The 21,815-nt window shown below is 46.9% G+C and overlaps 1 protein-coding gene across 4 annotated transcripts in view; it reads right to left on the bottom strand.

Annotated features, from left to right (window-relative positions):
- COL20A1 (collagen type XX alpha 1 chain) overlaps positions 1-21,815 on the bottom strand; it is a 53,306-nt gene that overhangs the window by 15,469 nt on the left and 16,022 nt on the right. For 2 of the 4 annotated variants that reach the window (XM_074604716.1, XM_074604717.1), the window contains exons 13-26: positions 21,213-21,358; positions 19,757-19,880; positions 19,143-19,282; positions 18,828-18,957; positions 18,156-18,298; positions 16,903-17,035; positions 10,620-10,762; positions 9,843-9,972; positions 9,492-9,548; positions 6,732-6,770; positions 4,634-4,772; positions 2,755-2,897; positions 2,258-2,367; positions 1,328-1,486 (exon numbers count right to left, since the gene is read on the bottom strand). In XM_074604716.1, coding sequence (XP_074460817.1) covers positions 1,328-1,486; positions 2,258-2,367; positions 2,755-2,897; positions 4,634-4,772; positions 6,732-6,770; positions 9,492-9,548; positions 9,843-9,972; positions 10,620-10,762; positions 16,903-17,035; positions 18,156-18,298; positions 18,828-18,957; positions 19,143-19,282; positions 19,757-19,880; positions 21,213-21,358 — 1,736 coding nt within the window. The remainder of the gene's footprint in view (positions 1-1,327; positions 1,487-2,257; positions 2,368-2,754; positions 2,898-4,633; positions 4,773-6,731; positions 6,771-9,491; positions 9,549-9,842; positions 9,973-10,619; positions 10,763-16,902; positions 17,036-18,155; positions 18,299-18,827; positions 18,958-19,142; positions 19,283-19,756; positions 19,881-21,212; positions 21,359-21,815) is intronic. The other 2 variants (XM_074604718.1, XM_074604719.1) reach the window with 2 other exon arrangements.

The raw sequence follows: 21,815 nt of genomic DNA, 5'->3' as shown, positions 1-21,815 counted from the left end.
TAATGAGATGCTCTGTCTTCTCAAGGGCAGCAGAGCCGTGGAAGACATGAAGCTTTGCTGGGCTTGAAAGGCAACGGGAGTAGGGACAGCACGAAGCTGCTCATTACTCAGCTGGATCTGTCTAACTAAGCTGCTGGCAGGGAGAATTTGGGAGGGACAAGGAAAGCACAGATTCCTGCCTTGCTGGCCACAGGCTTGTCATCAAATTGCCACAGAATTTATGTAGGAAATAAGTACATATTGCTTGAACCGCACTGTCCTCTGGTTTGTTATACCCCACGTCTCACAGGCGATTCCAACGACTGCTTTTTCCCTGGTATATCCCAGACCTCTGCTTCTCTCTTTGCAGTTGGGGAGGCATACGGGAAAAACTGATTTTACGGCGCTGCTTTGAGGCAAGGGAAGTGGTAACTCAAGTGATGCGCTGTTTTCCCCTGGACTCCTAGATCTAAAAGCAGAGCCGTGGAGGAAGAGCTTCACATAAGTCGTGAATGACTTTCTGCAGTCCCACTAGCACATTGCGGGGGATGAACTTGCCCCTTATCCTGCACAGATATAACACTGTGTTTTGCGGAGTAAGTCTGGCAACAGACCGCCAGGCGATGCCAGTGTTTTCGCCCTTAGGGCACCCACACAGGTGTTTTAGCCCTTGGGACGGTGCACTGGGCTGTCACAGGGCAGGACACCGAGCCCACGCTTTCCCTTATTCTTTCCTCTCGCAGGGAGCGGGCTCTCCGCAGTGCAAAGCAATGCAGGAAGGACATACCCGCAGGCTGGCACCGAGTGTTTGGGTTGGTGGGTTTTTTTTCCAAGTAGCAGCTGAAAAAGAGCCTCTAAACTGGAGATTATTTTGCTATCATTTGCATGCAGATAGGCAAGCCCAAACACGCTGGAGCCTGAGGCGCAGCCAGCCCTGTTGCCTTCAGTCACCGGCATCTCCCGATATCCCTCGGTGGGAGCTGATGTGCTCAACCTTCCCTGGCGGACACAATTCCCAAACCCTCCCATCTGCTTCAGCATCTCGGTGCTTTCCCGGTCCCCAGATGATGCGGCCAGCTGAAGGCATCTCGGGGACAGGCTGAGGCAGCTGCCTCTGATCACAGACCTCAAACAGAGGTGGGAGGCGAGGGGGAGAAACACCGCGCCAGGAAAGCTCATTAAAATCGCAGAGATCAGCGGGATCAGGACACGGTCGTGCGTCACAACATCTCTCGGAGAGAGAATGATGCAAGGTGGCACTCCTCTCCATCTGCCCACCCCAGTCAGCTCCAAATTTAAGCCTCTCCACTCTCCAGCAGGGCAGGGAAATCAAACCCGGGGGACTCACCGATGCAGACCCGCTCCTGGGTCCTCTGGTCCTGGTCACTTTTCCCAGCATGATGAAGCCAGCAGTGGAGATGCTGCCCACGGTGTTGATAGGTTTCTCTGCAATTTTCTTACAGTCCAGATAGAGCGCGATCTTGAAGTGGCTCACGGCCACGTGCACCTGGGCGGCAGGTGGAAAGAGACAGGTTGGAGCTCCGTGATGAGATGGAGGAGTCTTTTAAAGACAATAATGCCTTCTGCCCAACTCCCACACTGCTGCCTTATCTAGTGGTGTGGTTTTAATGAGCAAATGGATCAAGGGGGGCTCAGGAATAAGTTGCAGTATGTGCTGTGTCTGCTGTGCAACACTGCACTTTTCCCTGATGTTCCCCTCACTTCTCCCTGGGAGAAGCGTTTCTGGAGTTGTAGTATTAAATAATTCAGTCTTCGGAACTAGATGAATAATGAAACTGCCTACAGATAGCGATAGAAAGTGCTCATTGCTCATTTGGGCAGAACACCTTTTCTCTCAGGACATAGATGGCTGAAAAAACTCAGTTGTGAGTAATAAGGTGGCTTTCTCACAAAGCTAGATTTATTTTTTTTCCCTCCCTTCCAGCATTAAATAGTCACCAAAATCCCAAATTAAAAAAAAAATTTGATTTTTCAATTTTTCCTGATTATTAAGACCTAAACCCCCCCCAGCTTTGGCATTTCTAAGGGGAAAGGAAATAAAACAATAAGTGGAAATCATGTTTTGAACATGGGACGAACCTGAATGCTTTACAATCATGAACTTCGGCATATCGAATAGGTTTGCCAGTTCCCTAGCAATCTGGATGCAAAGCATCTGTATAATCACTGCTCACTTTGAACAATACACATTGATGGCATTATACTCTCAGACTGGAGGGAGATCATGAGCCACATTTCTCCCTCTCGTGATAAGGACCTTATGAAAGCTCCCATAGAATATCTTCTTCACTTCCTGCTGGTCAAAGGAGACTTCCTGTAAATCAGCCTTGTAGTCATGATTGAAATAGGTCAAGGATTTCTTACTGGCTACAGGGAAAATAGGACAAATAACAGCTTAGAATTAAAACAGAAATTGATTTCACCCACATACTGAACAATAGTAAACAAATAGGCTTAAATATGGTGAAAGACTTCAGATGTTATAATGAAATACTTCTAAACAGTGCAAAAGAAAATGTTAAAGATAAAGAATATGACACAAGTAGAATAAAAACAAAAATATGCCTTTTGATTGCACTAGGAAACATTTAAAAAGCAAGGTTGGCAGCAAGAACAAAGCTTCCCCAAAACCGTCGCTGTATAACAAGAACATGAAAAGATTAAAACTTTCCAAGTGAATACCAAAATGAGTTCTGCTGCTCGGAGAAATGTATGCAAATACCTGAAGTTAATGTATTCAACAAGAAACCTTACGGTCAAGGTTAACACCAAGGAGGGGCTGGAAGTCCTCGTCTGTGATTTGCCACACGGCGAAGGGCTCCTTGGGGGTCTCGGGCAGGAGGCGCAGGAGGATGCTGATGGTGTGCTCGGGCGGGATGGCAAAGAGGTGGACATCACTGCAACAAGACAAGCCGAGAACCCATCAGTGGCTTAACGCAGCAAGAGCCAGTAGGGACCATCCTACAGACAGGGCTCACCCATGGTGTTTCTTGGGCAGGGTGGCCTGAAAAGCTTCACCCCCGGGAGGTGAGCATGATATGCCAGGAGAGAGCCTGGACCCTGTCTTGTGCATCACTCTCAGACTGTTGAAGCCTGTGCTGAGTGATGAGCCTTCAAGGTCCTTCCCCTCGTGCCAAGGGAAGCAGTCGGTGTCAGTCCATCAATGCCAGAGACCCCTTGGGGAATGCCAAGACACAGCAAGTGCAGCCTTAATGCTTTTCAAAATAGACCCCAGTGGTAGCTTACAAAACATCCCTGCCAGGCTCCAAAATGCTCTCCCAAGTCTCCTCTTCAAGAAGGAGGGATGGTCATCACGTAGCATGGGGTAAATACTTAAGCCTTGGCAGGAATTAGTGTAAGTGTCCTTCAGGGATAAGCATAGAGCCCACAGAAATGTCCCTCTGGGTCCCCACATCCCAGCTGCAAAGTTTGGGCTCAGGGCTGGAACCCACGACCACGCAGCGATGACCGTCACCGCTGCTGGCACCAGCCGGCTCCCTCCGCAGCCGCTGCCAAACCCGCCAGAGCACATGGGGCAGGAGCAGCGGCCAGAGGAGAGAAGGCAACGGGGAAGGTCAAATTGGTTATGCCTGAAATGCATCCGTAATCTGAAACAGGACCCATTTGCATGGGCACATACACAACTCATCAAGCATCTTTTCAGGACTAATTCATAAGTAATGTCAAGTTCTTGTTTCTCTCTCTGTTTCTGAAGGAGTAATGTCCTTGAAAGGCATATGTACCAGCTGAACAAAGGGATTTGCCCATAATTTTCTGAGAATTTAAACCAAAGAGTTCTCTGAAACTCCCCCACTCTGTTTACTCTAAGAAGCTTTGCTTCTTTAACTAAGATTAAACTGAGCCAGTGCCTTGGTAATTAGGCTTTAAACAAAGTAGCGCTGAATGTCAGGAATCAGATTGTTCCTGATTTATAATCATAAAAAAAGAGTGAGGTCATGGGAGCCACCTGGCCCGCTTGGGACCCTGCAGAGAAGCCTCACACGCAACGAAACAGGGTCAAGTCACAACCCAGAGTCAGTGGCTATTCCCTCTCATCAATAAGGACCCAGCTGCAGACAGCAGCTATGAGGCAAGTATTTTCTAAAGCAAAGATCTGTCTCCAAACCACAGATGCTGGGAGAAGGGATGGAAGATGAAAATGTGACCTCAAACTGCCATCACTGAAGCGCACGCGGTTGTGGACAGAATGCCTAAGGACTGGTGCAGTGTCCACACATGACACGATCCTTATGTCCATCATAGCAACTAACACTGCTGGAAAAAGCAGTTTTGTCAAAAAGGAAAAACCTCACTGTGAAAACGTTCGTCTGCACAAAAAAAATGTAATGAATACCCTATTATATCCCCTTAACTTCTGCGTGACATATTCCATTCCCACCCTGGGGAAAGTCAGGGGTTAATTTCTCAATATATTAAGGAAAAATACTCTGGCAATCTTTTCAGTCTACCTATGGTTTGATTTATCTCATCATCTTTATCATTTCGTTCTGAAGTGGCCAGTGGGGCCCCATCATTCCTCCGCGAATCGGTGACCTCCTTTGCTGTGAGCATGGCTAACGCGCACGCATCAGACCGACGGCGAGGATGACGCCGGTCACGGCTCCGCTCCCACCTGGTCCTCTGGGTGAGCTGAGTGTCTCTGAAGAGGGTGAAGGTACGGGAACCGCTGAATACGAATGGCTCCATAGCTACGCCTTTAATGGAGGCATATTCCTTCTCTACCAAGCCAAAAGCTTCCATCATATCAAATCCTGGAACACAGAAAGAAAAACAGAAACATAAGTGGTTAGAAAAGAGTGTAAAAAAAGTGTGATTGCAGAGAGGGTAGAATTAGCCTCAAACTAGCACGGCAATAGGAGAAAATGCCATAGCAACATGGACATTGGCAGGGCTGTGCCACCTCACTAGAAACCTGGAGTGTACTCCACCAGTGGCAGCCAAGGAAAACAGTTGGTGTCTGTACCCTCTGCACGCATCTGCTGCAATCTTCTCCTCTTGGAGAAGAGTAGAGTAAAGACGGAGACTTTCACAATTGTCTTTTCAAATCTCCAGAAGGAAAAACAAATGAGAAAGAAGTTACTCCAGCAATTTCTCCTTTTCAACTACATGCAGAAACATTATCTTCAAAAGACATGGAATCAGTCCAGTAATTGCTAGCAGAGAGAGAGAATTATTTCCGCTCTGAAATGCCTTATATGTAAGAGTTAGAAAAATTAGGAAAGAACTTTAAAATACGAGCATTTCCATTTTTCTCTATATTCACAAGACACCCAGGGGTGACCTGCCCTATGTGGTCCACAGAGGTTCTCCCCTGACATCTCCGACATCGCCTCCCTGGCTCGTGCAGCTTCATCTCACTCTCCCAGCTCATCATTAAAGCTCCCAGTCATTTTCTCATTTCAGTTTTCTGTTCAGTAAGACAAGATCTTGCAATTGGAATTCTTTTTTTAGTTTATCTGAGTTTGCAGCAGGCTGGGATGAAGGAGATAGCTCGTTCTTCAGCAAACGGAAAGGCTACAACTTCATTACAACACGTCCTTTCAGTCTGGATTCCCTCACCCCTTCACCGTTTACAATCTTCTGCAGTTTCTTGGCTTGAGTTTTTAATTTCTCCTGGGGGTTGGTCCAGGGAGCTTTTTTTTTTCCTGCCTTTTTTTTTTTTTTTTCCCCAACAGTTCTAGGGAGTTTGCCAAAGGAAACAACCTACTTGAGAGCCATTTATCTCTGATATGGGGCTTCTGGCACTGGAACTTCCTTTAAAACATGCGGAAAATATTCTAGTGTGAAGACGGAAAATGAGGCTTGGGTCATAATCATAAACATAGTGTAATCTGCTCATATTATTATCATACCGTGAATCAGCCATGTAATGGTTTCAGCGAGCTGCTCAGGAAATGTCTACTCCTGCCACCTTTGTAAAAGTGGAGGAGGAGAGGGCAGCATCTGCTGTGGCTTTATGATTTGACTGCTTTGGCTTCTGCATCCACGGACAGGGCAAGAGCACCCAGAGCCCCCCCGGGCGGGGATGCACATCCCCGTGAGCTGCGAGGGTGAGGGGTGGGAGCAGAGCGGAGATGAAGTCACTCACCCACGGAGTAACAGCAGAGCTGAGAACTGAGGCCAGCTTCTCAGCCTCACCCAAATCATAAAGCTGTAAGTGTTATCACTTGGAAAGCAATTAGTTCTGCTTATAAAGTAACAACTACATTCAGCAACTCCAACAGCATGAACGGGGTTACGGCATAGAGAGGAGAAACGGGAACTTGCTACCCCAGTGAAGTCCATACAGCCTGGCTGCAGAGAGCTCCTTGGGTATCCGTACCTCCTCTAAGGCATGCCAAGGTGCTCTCGGTGATCTTAAGTTTTTTTTAAGGAGCCTATATGAGTTAGGAATTGAAATCCTCTTGAAATCCAACAGCCGTTTGAAGCCTAGCTTCCTTAAGGCCGGTGAAAATCCCGGCATTAAGCACTGACAGCTGAGAGCTGGTGGAACAGCAGGGGCATGCCAATCCAGTGAGCGCAGAATATTCTTCTACCTGGTAAAGGGTATTTTCCTGTTTCAGTTCTCAGACTTCTCCCTTCTCCCTCAGCACAGGGAAACCATTTCCCACTGCCCCTGCTCAGCTCTTGCACTTTTCTCAAAAGCCAAGACCAGGTGGTGTTTTCACACTCACATCCCAGCACCGCTGGGGCTCGATATGCTACTATACCTCGTATGGAGCCTTCGGTGGAGCTGATGGTGGGGCAGGCTGCGAGAAGAAATTAAAAGGGAAAAAGCATTAGGGGAAAAAAAGACGGTAGGGGATTATGGAAGTAAAATGGACACAGCTCCTCTAGGCAGAGCAACGGAAAAACACAGCAAAACTTAGAATATTCTACAACTTAATTCAAAGCCTGGCCTTTAACCTTGTTTTTATATATATGGAAAGAGGGAGAGAATTTATGTTTATGCAAACATAAAGGTTGTTCCTTGGCTTGCCCATCACAAAAATAAAAATACTGTCTTTCATCATAAAACATCGTCGTGATTGCTTCCTTTTGACTAACTCACCTGGCACCTTACAATTTGAAATACAAGGGAGCATCATGTTCTGCAAGTTTCTCTTTAAAAACAGACATCAAAACACTATTTTTTTTTAAACAGTGCTTTTACTGCAAGGTGCACCTTAATGGTGCTATAAAATACCAAAAGATATCTGCAGCACCAAATTTTGTACCTGAAACGGAACATACGCACAGCAAAAATACATATCTCAGCCCTAGATTTTGGCTTTTGAAATCTTTAGGGAAACACAAAGAGTTTTGATGCAGTTTTGCAGTTTGCCTTTCAGAAATTCCCTTGGTGAATCCTCTAATATGCCACCGGACAGGAGACAAAACCAGAGGAGAAAAGGCTGGAAGGCGAAGCTGGAATGTGAGGCACCATGGTTATGAGCACTCTCCATTTAAAAGCCTCAGGTAAGGGGGTGTTTTAGAAAACAGCACACGAATGCTTCTTTCAATTATCTGCTGCCATGTAAATCCCAGGCGATGGATGCCAGATGGAGCTGGGACAAAGGGAATGCTTGACGCAAAATGAGAAATGTCCCTGAAAACCAAGGACACTTGACAAGATGAGCTGTTTCATAAAAGGTTTTCTAGGTCAGCGGTATAACAGAATCTAGCAGATCATTATATCAAGGCTTTGTTACAGCCTCCCTGTTGCTATTCTTGCATCAATGCCATTTCATACCTCATCAGAAAAGCAGGGCCCCCAATTTTCCATACCTAACTTTTGTCAAATGTGTAAAACATTTAAAGGGGGTGACTTACCCTCCCTGAGGCACCTGAGATTCCTAAGTCTATAGGAGTTTCAATGACATTCTTCATGATCAAGACACACATGAAAGAAAGGGCACCCAAACCTATGACCTTGGTGGCCATGGGACTGCTGAAGCCAAGAGTCAGAGCACAAAAGACTTACAAGTTGCCATGACCTCCATTATTCAACGTAATGCATAGTTTTACACGTACATACCGTAAGTCCTCTAGCATTGGGTATAAAACTAATGAAGGCATCTATGGAAATCAGGTAAGAAATCAGCTACCGAAACTCGAGCCTCAAAACTGTCTCTTTGAGCTTGACCAGCCCCTGGTTGTGCAGCAATGTCCTGCATCCAAGATGATCTGACTTATGTCTACAAGATATACGCGGCTCTTTCCCTTCCCCTTCCAGAAACCAACCAGCTTTGCAAATGTGAAGCATCGCTCAGAACCGAAGCATGATGAAGAAGAAAAAAAAAAAAAAAAAAAGAAATCCCCTCAAAGTCATATAAACAGGCTATAAACTTGCCCTTTTACCAGGTATCTGATTTTCTTGCTTGGGAGTCAGGGAGCTCCTTCTGAGCCTTGCCCAGTCCCCGGTGTCCCTCTCACTGACGTCCCTGGCAATTCTCGCCTCCTTCCCCAGCTGAAGGCACTTGGATTGCTCATAGCTCTTTGATCCGGCAGTGCTCAGCTTAGACAAAGCATATCAGAGTTGGGGGGAAGGATCTTGTTGTTCTCTTTGTTTTTTGTTTTTCTCCCCAAGTCCCAGCCAAATGCGGTTATTCATAATACAATAAAACATTCGCTCCTGCAAGGTCAGACCATTTCTCTCTATAATTCTGTTACATACCAATATTTGAGTCTTTTACTGCACATCCGACAGCTTTCCCAGCATTATTACATATCCTCTCTATTTCTTAAACAAAGTTACTTTATAAAACATACAGAATTTAATATTTCTCCTATTGTCTTTTCAGCTGTCATAGCCAAACAGCTATATTAAATTCTACAAGGTGACTCATCAACCTTACAGGAGGATTATTTTCTACTTGCAAGCGCACAGGACTTTTCCACTGTGGTCCAAACACCTGTGGATTTCCTCAATAAGCCACTTGAAAACTTAGTCCCATATGTTCTTTGTCGAGTATGAACTAAAATTTTCCCATCTAATCTGCTTCATTTCTCCTTTGCGGCTTCCCTCAACGCATTTTAAAACTGAAATTTTGTTTAGAATAATTTCAATAGACAGGGGAAGGCATTACTGCCACAATATCTGTATTCTAATATTTGCTTCTTAACAACTTTTTATGTCCCGCTAATTCAACATTTCTCGCTAATCCATTTCATAGTTTGTTTTATATCAGCATATGAGAACATATGCTCATTAAATTTAATAAGGGACTTTACAGGGAACTTTAATTTAAAACATGTAGTCGTTCCATTTGCTCCATTTTGGTCAAATTATGCCGAAATCTTCTAAAACCCCTATCAGTCTCTTGGATTTTACGAAGTTATGTGGTTTCTGGTTGTCCTTGGACGGTTGCCAGAGGCATCTGTCAAGAAATGACATTCCCACTCCTGCCTGCCCCGCAGAGTCCACGCTGTACTATTTGTTACCAAAAAAAAACCCAGCTCAAAGCAAGACTTCATAGGAGCTGATTTACCTTCGGTTTTAGCTGGAAAGAATCCTCGTATTGAAGGGAATTTAGACAACACAGGAGCTGAAAGAGAAAGCAATGCACACGTGAGCTCTGGTATTCAGGATGACAATGCCTGGCTCAAGACCCGGGTGGTCACCAGCCCTTTCCCGTCATCCTGGAATTGCAGATCATGGACAGGAGTGCAGAAGTTGAGGCAGAATTTTCCTTTCTCAAGGCTAGTCATCTGCCCTGATGAGCAAAACCCTGGCCTTGGCCACAGTGTGAGTGAGGATGTTGCTGCCCCAACAGAGATTGTTTCAAGACTGATGGACAGAAGGTTATGAAGAACATGCACCTTCTGACCGATACACTTACCCGTCCGTCCCGTTGTGGATGTGGTCTCGCTCTCTCCCGTGTAGTGGATGGCAGAAACGACCACCTTGTAGGCTCGATCAGGCAGCAGTGACTGCAGGGTCACGCTGCTGCTTTTGCCAGAAGCCATGATCTACAGTGGGGTAGAAAAAGAGCCCAACATTTGGGCAGGCTTCCTGTTATAGCTCTTACTCACACCCCAGTTACATGGAGGGGTTCTAGTGGCAAGTCCCGGGACAGAGGGGCTCAGGGCATCATCCCTGCATAGTTCAGGCGATGGTGAAAGCAAGCTGAGGAAGCCTGGCTATGCATTGCCATCAGACCAGCCATGTCCAAGGGAAGAATATTCCCCTACGTAAAGAACCCAGTATTCCCCATGCAAATGGGTCAGAAGTGCCTTATAAGATGGAAACCAGCCTGGGTTTGCATAGAGAACCTGGGTTTTAAAAGGTTAATGTTTAACCTCCCTAAGTCAGAGGGGCAGTAGGTTTATCCTCAGCCCCTCTGCCTCTGACAATTCCTCACTCCAGTTCAGGGAGGGGAGAAAGCTGCATCATTAGCAGCTTTGACGGACAAAAATATCCTAATCGCAAAGAAGCCTGGAGGTCCTCTTCACAAAGCAACATCCAGCAAGTCAGAGGAAGAGATTTGTTTTCATAGTCCTGCGAACTATCCTTATGGTAAGCCCTACTGGATTGAGCAGAGTTCCCCTGGGCATGCAATTGTCCCCATGTCCCTCTGGTCCAGGGCCTGTCACCTACAAGGGAGCTGGAGACTTACTGTTTGCTGAGCACCAGCATCAGAAACAGGGTTGTAGGTGATTTTGTAGTGTTGTATGCGGCCATCGGGGGGGGTCCAGTGGACCTGGAGGCTGGTGGGGGTCTCGGAGTCGATGAAGAGGTTGGTGGGTGGGCTCCGGGAATCTGTGGCAGGGATTAAAGGTGAATGGCATAAAAGGCAGGTAGTAACATCTATAAACAGGGCCAGCAGCACTTGCTTCCAAGCCCATTTCTGAATGCTTCAGTGCTCTGCTGAAGCAACGCTCAGAGCATTAACCAACGCACAGAGCAGCACTCGTCACCTTGGGGACAGGGCAAGAGAGAAAACAGATTGTGGAGGGATGAGGATTGACCATGTACAGCACAGTACAACTCAAGCGTTCAACAATTCAGATCCTAGGACCTGTAAAAAAATCTTGGAAGGAGGGAAGAGCCCTGGAAGCACAAGGAAAAGAGATCCTTTGTATATATCATGGACAAACGCTAAAAGGTACCTTTTGTAAAGACCCAAACTGCAATTGAATTTCATCAAAGATCTGGAGATACACTGGACAAACACCTTGATTGCTGGTTAAACCTGGATCACACTTCAAAGCTAATCCGTCACAATTTCTAATTCCATCTTTTTCTTTCTGTTTTAAAACTATTCTAAAAAACCCTGAAGCAGCCAGCACACAACAGTTTTGTCTAGTGCTTCTCACACGGACACCCACAGCCTCGAGGAGGGGAGCACGTGCAGTGCCTGAGCCCTTTTCGGATCCAGCACTGCGATGTATGGATGAATCCCAAACAGGCGATGGGCTGAGCTGCGGTCAGCCACAAGAGAGTTTGCCAGAGACCAAAGCCGAGTAATTTTTAATTATGTAAATGAATTTCTTTCCCTGGGGTCCTGCTGCGTAGCAAACTGGACCTGGTCACAGAAGCTGTTATGCCGGAGTGATTTTGCTGAGCAGGGGCTGAGAGTTAGTAAGAGAAAGGCAGATTGGGCTAAACCCATCTGCTGTTCAAACAAGGGGCTCGAGAGCGTGGGATCTTCTACTCCTGGAGCTTGTTTCCAACCAGCTTCTTGCTCTGCATAAATGCGTGTGTCTGGCCTTGAACCAATGGTGGTGTGAAGGCACAGAAGTCTTGGACATAGAAAAGGAAGCATTTTATTCAGAAGAGACTAAAAGTTATGGGTGAGCCCTAAAGACAGTCAAGGACACACACCCGAGCTCCGAGATTTCTATTCTGCAATTTTACCTGTAAGGCTCTTCTGCCCACCCAGCACAGTCTGGAGTGACCTTAGAGCACAGGTTGAATGAAGATCATTTGCATCTTCATTGATCCTCCTTCCCTTTTCTGTATAAAATGAGCTTACTTTTACCGAAGCTGAACCAAGTTTGCTGGCAGCTGAATCAGGCTGGAGGCTGTTGCCGTGCATCACCGCAAGGTAAAGCGGAGAAGAAAACAAGTGTGGGAGGTAAAGTCACTTCAGCAGCACTATTATTAGTGCTGTGCTATACGTCTGCATTGCTGCAGTGGCTATTTCCTTCAGCTGAGGTAAGTGAAGACTCTGTTTAAGTGAACAAAGGGAAAGTTAGGGAAAGTCTTCTGAGTTGGGTTTATTCTGGAAAGCCCCCAGGCCCGTCAGAATTTGACGGCATCGATCTGACAGCCGGGGGAAAGGTCACCTCCCACAGCTGCCCAGGAGGAAAGAAGCATCTCTGACACAGGGGACACCATCTGTGCCTTCGATTACCTCTTGAACCTCTGCTCCTCCGCAGGAGGAATCCCAGGCTGCTTGCTCTTGGGTCTAACCAGCATCACAGGCACATTTTCAAATAAGAGTAAAACCCTGGAGTCTGCTCCATCAAAATATTCATCTGCGATGATTATATAGGTCATGTTTTCTCCCTCGCTGCCATGAGTTGAAGCTTCTTCCCCACATTTCAATCCCTTTTATTTCCAATGTATGCTCTGGTAGGAAGAGCTCATTGAGGATCTGGATAAAGAACTTGAAGACACTTATCAGCCCTAGGCTGGAGATGCTTCTGGCACAGCTTAGCGAGAGGAATGGGGCAAGTAAGCACCTTGCAATCCACTTCAGTGCAGAGACAGCCAGGGTGGCTCAGCCCAGCTTCAGGAGCAGTTCCCATTCAAACTGCTCTCATTCTTCACATGGAAGAGGATGAGACACACTCGCATGCTCTGCCCCGGTGGCAGAAACTTCCAAGAGACGCTTTCTGAGCAGATGGGGAGTATGGGGAGGGGTAACACTGCCAAATTCGTGAAGAAGATGTTCCTGAATCCATATTTACTAATTTTTGTCTCATCTTACCTAAGCTGAAGGACTTCTTTCAGAGTCAACACACTACGTGGGCTGTCCTATTGCAGCATGGTCCATTTGTCCCACTGCCTGGGAAAGCCCATGTTAGCAAACAATTGAGATTCAGAAAAACAGCAGGATATGGTGGCTTAACATGTAAGCCTGGGACACAATGCAACTTCACTTTAAATTTCTGGGTAGGATCAGAGCTAAGCTGGGCAAGGATGGTGACAGCAAAATTCAACTGACAGCTTGAAAAACTTGCTACACTGCTGAAATTCCATTACAGATACAATAGACCTTAAAGTGCTGCCCTTGCATGCAGGTTCCTGAGTCATGTCACAGCCCTTTAGCTGTGGGGAGAGTCCCTGTGTCACCAAGGACTGCCAACACGCCCTCCCATGCTCCTTCACATCACCGCTGCCTCAGGGCCTTGATCCTGAAACACCATGGCAGAGACAGACCCCGATATCCTTCTCCAGAACTAACAGGTGAATGTTTCATTTTGTTCAAGCTCCTTTTCCTCAGCCTGGATGAAAGAACTTCCCCTCAGCCCAAAAGAGAGGTCCCTGTCTGCTTCTCAGCAGGACCAAAAACCACCCCTTCCAGCACCTTCCAAGGATCCAAGGATCGCTGCTCAGCAGCACCTCCATGTCCCAGCAGCTTCCTCTCCCAAAGAGCATCTTCTGCACTCCCACTAGCTTGCGTGAAAGGTTTGTATCTGTTTGGAGTACCACTGAGGCTGTTTATTAATATGACAAATGACGGCTGTGTAGAGCCTTTGGTCAAGGTTAAAGACTCTGTTACACTTGACAATTACACTAAAGTACTGAAAGGAGAACTCCTACCCCAAAGGAGGCTTCAGTCTAAATACAACAGAGAGACAAGAAGAAACATCAGAACTGTGGATAAGCACAACTTAACGGTTCTGTTATCCCTGGGAAATACATCAGCGTGCTTTTGTTCCTGCTCCGCCTCTTGGTAAGTCTGCAGAGAGAGGTTTGCTTAACTGGGGTACTGAAAAATAGTGCTAAACTTTTTCTTTCTTTCCCTAGTCAGGATTAAGAATCGAAAAAAATTCCACCTGCTCCATGCATTTTGGCACAACTAAAGCACTCCCTTTGGCACCAGGTTTTTGCTTGGGTTTCAGGCTCATACAGAAGTGAGGCGATGGCAGAGAGATACTGGACTGGTGGAAGGAGAGCGAGCCCTCCCATGAGCACAGTGGCCAGGAGGGGTCCCTCCTCCTAAGGAGGATGCCCAGACCTCCTGGTGCTGGTGGTGGGGATGAAATGAAGGTATCATCTCAATTATTTATGTTGCAATGATCTCAATCCATGTAAACAGTTAAATGTACAAATAAATAATTATTTTTTTTTTTAAAAAGACTGAGGACCTGAGATTTTCCAGGTACACATCTTAACTCCTGAAGTAATTTTTACTCTCTCTCTCACCCTCTCTCTCTCTCTAGTCCTGAGCTAGAGAAGAAGGTAAGAAGGGACTTGCACCATATCACTCTCTCCAAATTTTGTTCCTTTTCCAGCTAAAGCTATTCAGCCATTTTAAGTTGAATTCATACACATGTTGAGGATAAATATCAAGCCATAACTTTGAAACAAATTTTCTGCCTGCCAAGAGGAAGAGAAACCTCATTTCAAGGCTACCAGATAACACATCACAGTGATGAATGGTTTTGGTTTTTATAAAAGAGGATGATGTTTCTGATGACCTATTGTCTGTGAGGGACTGGTGTCTGCAGGGTCCCTTGGCCTTGAAATGTGTGTTTCAGGTAGGGCAAGAGGGATTAGTGGTCCTGAATAAGATGAACTTGCTGTTCTCACCTCACCCCCAGGGGAGGAACGTGGTTCCATTTCACAAAACCAGCGTGCAAACAGCATCACTCTGACCTGGCATTTTTTCCCTTAACCTTCAAAGAAGAAAGTATTCCAGGGAGGATGAAGGATGGGGAGAGAAGCTTGTGTTACCTGTGCTTCTTGCTGAGTTTCACTTCAGCCACTGCCCTTAAAAGTCAGTGTTTCTTGCAAATTCTACCAAGACATTTTTAAGAGAAACTTCATGACTTGAGCTATTCCTATACAGGGGGATGCTGCCAAGAAAGGAAAAAAGAAAAGCAATGATCAAAGGAAGAGTGGTTTCTCAACCTCCTCTAATACGTTCTTTTGTTTTTCTTCAGCACAGCCCGATGACTGCTGCTCACCAGGTTGCAACCCAAAGTCTGCCGTCCTGAGGAGAACTAGGTACCTTTTGTTGGCGTTTCAGCCCCAAGAATTTCATTTTATGATGAAAGTTAGGGTGGAGAGGGCTCATAAAAATCAAACCAAGGGTTTGGGGGTTTCCAGATAACATAAGAGATTGTCATGCTCTAGCTGAATGAACTGTCCTTCACCAGCTCTGACATGTAGATTGACCCCGTTAGACACCCTATCCACTTGTACTTGCACAGTACAAGATGGTAGCTTTTGCTTGAGATAGTTTGAAGTATAACCATAGCCCAGAATTTCCCAGAGTCCTGCCTGATGCCACGCCTTCCCATATATCCATTGCACAAGCCTTATTCAATTTGCTGGGATCCCCAAGTTTCCTCTGAAGTGGCCAAGACCAGCACTGCCTCCATCATCCATCCCTTCCCCTGTGCCACTTCTACCCTGTGGGCACCCCTTACTTTAAACATTAAAAAGAAAGAATCGCCATCAAAGACATTGATTGCACATGCAAATGCTGGCCCTGAGAAGTCTGTGGCACCATCCTGACTCCTCAGGCAAACTGACCAGCAGCTCCCAGGCACTGAGACTCTAGTTTGCCTGCCCAGCTGCACACCCGATTTCTTTGAGCGCTTTCTTCCTGCAGCACAGCAAAGTCTGACATACCTAAAGCATCCTTGTTCCTGCACAAGGACAGCAGCTGACAAGCAGAAGTCCAATTGCCTTCCATGTCCCACCAGGGTGCCAACACCAGCAAGGACCAGCTTGTTCTAGTATGCCTAGAAGGGACCATCACATGCCATTTGCAGTGGGCTGAGGGAGCTCCTCGGACGTTTCGTAATTCATGGCTTAAAATGTAGCCATTCATTTTCCAAAGCCTCTAAGCAGCTCTAATTGTCCCTTTATAATTATATACCTGTAGGATGCTTTCATCCATTATTTTTTTCTTGTCAGTATGCAGCTTCTTGATGTTTGCCTGAGGTAGCTTTCTATAAACAAGTGTTATTACTATTCATTATTAATAAAATCTGAACTTCTTATTCCAAGATTGTCGGTTCCTCTGAGCTTCATCACCTTGACAGCAGCCCAAACGAGTTCATTCTGCAAAGGAGGTTGAGAGCTGAGAGATGGAGGAGGAGAGGACTGCTGCAGTTGAATGAATTGTATTCTGTTCACTGCCAACAAAGCCATTACACGAGCAATATTAATTAAGAGGACCTCTGGGAGTGACACTTTTTAACCTCATCTCCTGCCTGTACAAAGAGAGATTCAGATAATGCTTCCAGGCAGAGTCTGCCCGCAGGATTCGCTCTCGTTTTTGTAAGCGCCCTCAGATGAAGCACAGCTCAGCAGTGACGTAGCTGACGAAATCCTCAGCCTCCTCAACAGAAAATATTTTACTAACAGGAAACACTCATTAGGCAGCACGTGCAGCTGAACACCCTACCAAAAGCCAATTCATTTGGCTCGATAACTCTGCAGAAGCCGGGGGGGAGGGAAGCAATGTATTCTACATGAAACACACTGTGAGGGCAGCAGCCTGCTCGCGTTTGCCCAGCCTATTTTTCTCAGGACGATTTCAGAACACTTTAAGATGGAAAGGTAAATATCTCTAGCCACTTTCAGACATTCAGGTTTGGGGGTTCAGAGCTGGAGATGACCAGATCTGAGCTGCTGGTCTGTGATGGGTTCTGAGGCATCCCGTGCCCTGTTTGTTATCCCTAGGCTATGGATACCGAGCAAGGATCACTTACTGGTCCTGTGCTGAAGAGAAACCGTGTCACTTCGAGCACCATCTTTGTAATAGGCCCAGATGGATATTTTATAGTCGGTGTTCTTCTGCAAGCCTGGCAGGACAGCAGTTGCCACATTTCCAGCGATGGAGAGCTGCGAGAAAGGAAGAAATGAGTCAGTCGAGTTCCCGGGCATCCCCCCAAGCTGGTTCATGCCATCCAAGTGTCTGTCTCACAGATTGCCCGTAGGCACAAATGAGTTAGCACTGGGCTTTGGGGACAAAATCGGCAGCTGTGAGTTGCAGACATCTAAGCAAAGGCGAATTTCCAGCCCTGATTAATGCAGAGTAGATGCCCATGTATTGCTGCCAAGTTGTATTTAACAGCTACTTCAGAATCACAATGCCCTGACGCAAGGCAGTCAACCCTCCCTGAACATGAAACCCTTTCGCTCTGTTTCCAGCTTTTAGGTGTGCTGGGGACAGAAGCCCCGATATGCTCCTTTTCCAGCCCAAATGTGAAGCCTTGTTGAGAGACCTGTATATTCAACCCACTTCAACTGCTGTTTGCACTCATTGAAAATGGGGACTTGAGGTGGAAGGGGTCACCTGGTCCATCCCTGCCCCTCCTGCACCAGCTCTGTCTCTGGTCATTCTCCTCTGTGTGCTCCTCAGTTGGACCTCATCCTTCTTGGAGTACCTTGCAGCATCCCAAAAAGTAGTCGGTGTTTACTAGCACTAAGGAAAGCAAAAGTTGCTTCACCTGTGTTAGAGGTGATACCCCTAGCTATAAATACTCGAGTATTATCTTTGTCTTTTCCACAACAACTTGACATTGTGGGCTGGTGATTCTCTGCAGCCCCAGATCTTTTTCTACTGAATTGCTTCTTAGCTCTTTGTTCTACATCCTGTACACCTGTAGTTAATTATTCCTGCCTAAGCTTAATACTTTCTACTTGTCCCTATTGAATGTCATCCTTGAGATTTTCCAGAACACTTCTGCAATCTTCCCAGAGCCTGTAGGACTCTAGCCCTGCTGTCCCCCTGTCCCTCCCAGCCCTCAAGGTGACAGCTCCGTTGAATAGAGCCAGACCCAGGACAGGCCCTGTCTTATTCCATAGGCTCCTTCAGCTGGGTGCTGAACTGTTAGATTTCTTGAGTATATTAACCTGAATAGCTTTGCACGTCCCTATGCCACTCTCGCAGGTGAGTTCAGAGCCATCAAGCAGGCACAAAGCCAACCCAGCCCTGCCAGAGCTGTGCACGGGCCCCTACCTCCTGAGGCTTCTCTCCACCAACTGTGCTCCATTTGATCTGATAGACAACCACATCAGAGGCAGCCACAGCTTCCCACTGCAGTCGGAGGCTGTTCCCGGAGAGCTCGGTAACCTTCAGCGCCCGCGGCGGGGGGACCTTTACTGAGGGATGCAGAAGGAAAACCAGCTGAAGCGCAGGCACTGGCAGCGCCTTGTCAGAGCCAAGGTGGGGAGCAGATGGTCGGGGAGCAAAACATCAACCAGGCGGCTGTCTGAGACGGGCCTGTCTTCCACTTCTTCAGACCCATATGACAGCCGCCATCAGGACAGAGAGGGGCAAACAGTTTTTAAAACCCTAATTAAGGAAGATTATCTCATTTGTGGAGAGGACACGTGTCACGTCAGTATTGTAAAGGGGAGAAGGCCAGGAGGGGTCTCAAGGACACAGAGGTTAGCGGTACATCATGCTTTTTTCCTCATTTGCTTTTTTCCTTTAATCCTTCCTACTCATTTTAAGCACAAGGCAGTTGGATGTATTCCACACACAAACAACAACAGTCATCTGGGGTTTGTGCAAGGATTTTGGACATGAGCTGTTGGGGCCAGTCTTCAAAATACCCCAGTTCAGACACACACAAGCCAGTTTTGTCACCTGTTGCCGGGACCAAAAGCATTTCCTTCCCCTACTTACAGGTGGTGACATTGCCGGTAATTGGAAATGAGTCCCCTTCATCATATGTAGATCGGACACTGATAAAGTATTGGGTGAGGGAGGATAAAGGTCTCAGGACAGTGGATGTTGCAGTGCCAGGAACCTCTACCTGCAGTGGAGGAGTTGTATGAGTATTAGAGGAGCATGAGGACATTAGGAGAGGGGTTAGCTCATTGGTGGCAACAGCATGCAAAGTGCCCGTAAGCCCTCCCTGAACCATGCAGCTGAAGGAGAACAGGGCAGTATCTGACCTCCCAAGTTTCTTTTCCTTCCACCGACCCCTTGAGGACTCACCTCCCCGGGGTTGCTCCCTCTGCTAGAAACATAGGCGACGCGGTGAGCTTTCACGGCCGGAGACGCAGCCTCCCAGCTGACTCGGACGGACGCGTGGCTGAGCTCAGAGAAGCTCAGGTATCTAGGAGGACTCAAGGCCACTGCAACAACAGTTAGTGACGGCACTCCCGGGTTTCACAGGCTGCACGAAGGCAATGCTACCGGTTGCCTCCTGGCACTCGAAAATGACCCCGCCTTGAACTAAAAGATTCATTCACCATGAGGGAAAATATTCTTTTTATTGTCACTACCGCACATGTCTGTGGGACGTTATGAAAGACTACCTGCACTTTAGGTGAAAAAACAGCCAAAAAATTCCCTTTTTCTTCCCAAACAACAAAGACCTCAGGGAACAGCTCTTTCAGGAGTTTTCTTACCAGGGGAAAATCACTCCTTTTTTCACAGCTCACCATGTAATTAGAAAACCCCTCAGGGACCAATATTCACTTAAGATCAGGCAGGGAAGAGGCAGCGTGTTTACAAGCCACACGCACAATATGGGAAGCACCTCATTTAACGTGTCTCTCCTGCCTTAAGTGTTTAATAACAACTCAGTAAGCAGCAGAAGCACTTACGGGTGGTTTCCTGGATGCTGGCTGGATCACTGGCATCTTCTCCATACATCGCGTACACGGCGACCGAGTACTCCGTGCTGGGCGACAGCCCGTCCAGCAGGACCTCAGGCTGGGCCACCTTCACCTGTCAACAGAGAGACGTTTTGGGGTACCCTTCAGTTGTGAGGTACCCACCAATGCCCTCAACAGAGCAAGACCTTACAGAGATAGAGGTCAAGGTCCCTCTGGTTACACTGAGGGCAATTCTTCACCTTGGAACTTCACCAGTTGGGTAGGTGGTCTCCAGTGGTCAGTGCTCTGCCTCTCCTCCCAAGGGACACCAAGCATGTTGGGGGTTACACATCACCTTCTCCTACCCCGGTCTCCAGAGGTGTAAGACCCTTATACAGAGACGCTGGGGTGGATCAGGGGGCATCTGAGAGATGTGACCCCACTTTGCTCAGACACATGGAAAGCTCTTGCAGAAGCGCCGCCTGCTGCGAGCAGACCCACGGCAGCCGGGTTGCTGCCACCTGCCGCTAACACAGCACGGCCACAGCTCTCTGCTCGCTGCAGAAACGCACCCCGGAGACTTGCAGGAGCCTGCACACAACGCAGCACAGATTTATAAAAGGCTGGGAACATTTTGATGCTCGTTTTGCAGACATCCCGTAGCCTTAGGGCACTGCACCCTTACGGCGAGTGGGTCAGGTAACTGCAGAAATGCTCTAATGTGTTAAAATAAAATTTTAAATATTGATCTCTCTTCAAATGTTCTGAATCTTAAAAAAAAACCCCACAATTAAGCACTGAAAGCAGAGTATAAGCATAAATTGCTCTGTTTTGAACCCCATCCTGCAATTGCTCCTATTGCTGTGCATTCGGGGGGGGAATCTGAGTCAGAGGCAATACATGTTCCCCCGCCCCTTTCTTTTTTTCTTCTTTTTTAAATTCATATCCTCATTCTACAGGTACTCCAGATATAACTCATTAAAATGCACACATGAAAAAGGGTTCTTGGGTGTCTAAGGATTTTCCATTTATCGAGCACTGGTTTATCATTACGCAGTGTTGTAGATCTGTTTTTAGAGTTCAGCAAAAAGCGCCCTAACAAATTTTCAATTAACATTTTAAGATAAACTTAGAAAAGACATTTATGCCTCAAGGATACAGCAATTACACTTGGGGCTGCAAAGATGTGAGTTCGGTGCCTGGGTTTCCAGGGCCCCGTGAGGCAGTCAGTTCTCTCCCCGTGCCTTAATTTCCCATGTGAAATCCTCACAGTTACAAATCACTCTGAGATACAGCATTAAAAAAAAAAAAAAAATCTTGCATGAAAGATGTTGCTGGCAACGATGCTGACACCTTTTTTTTTTTTTTTAAAACACATGATACTGGTTCACAAAGGTTAGAGCCAGAACTAAACTCAGCCCAGACAGAGAAAAAATGATATTATCATTATTCTCATGAACTCTACCTCTCTTGTATAGTCCTCTGCTCCATCGGGGGCTGCAGAGCAGAGCACCAGGTACTGCGTGGCTCCCTGGGCCGCCTTCCAGCTCAGCCTCATGCTGTTGTGGCTCAGCTCAGAGACGCGCAGGGAGCGAGGGGAAGACAAAGGCACTGGAGGGAAAAACAAGGCAGAAAGACATCTTCAGTGTATGAGGGGTGCGGCAGCTCAAAACGCAGAGGAGAGCTGGCTTTGCAACAGCTACTGCGAGCTGGTGGACATCTACCCCACATCTAACACAGTGGAGCTGCCACTTCACAGAGAATAGGTTTAATTCATTTGGAGCCCAAGGATCAAAAAGCGGCGAGTGGTTGCAAGGTATTTCTAGCATGGCGTGTTACTGCCGTGTCAAGGGGAGCTCAACACAGCGGTCTCCTTTGCAGAATGACAGAGGTGGGAACAGACCCTTGAAGGTCTTGGTACAACCTGTTGCTCAAAGCAGGGACAAATTAGAGCAGGTTGCTCAGGGTCTTGTCTGGTCAAGTTCTGAACAACTCCATAGACAGAGATAGCTGTAGACAGACTGAACTTGAGGGAGGGGGGAAAATACAATGCCAGGCTCCAGTCTGA

Source organism: Larus michahellis, chromosome 12, assembly GCF_964199755.1.
Source record: "Larus michahellis chromosome 12, bLarMic1.1, whole genome shotgun sequence".
Lineage (NCBI taxonomy): Eukaryota > Metazoa > Chordata > Aves > Charadriiformes > Laridae > Larus > Larus michahellis.
This window is presented reverse-complemented; position numbering and strand designations above follow the sequence as displayed.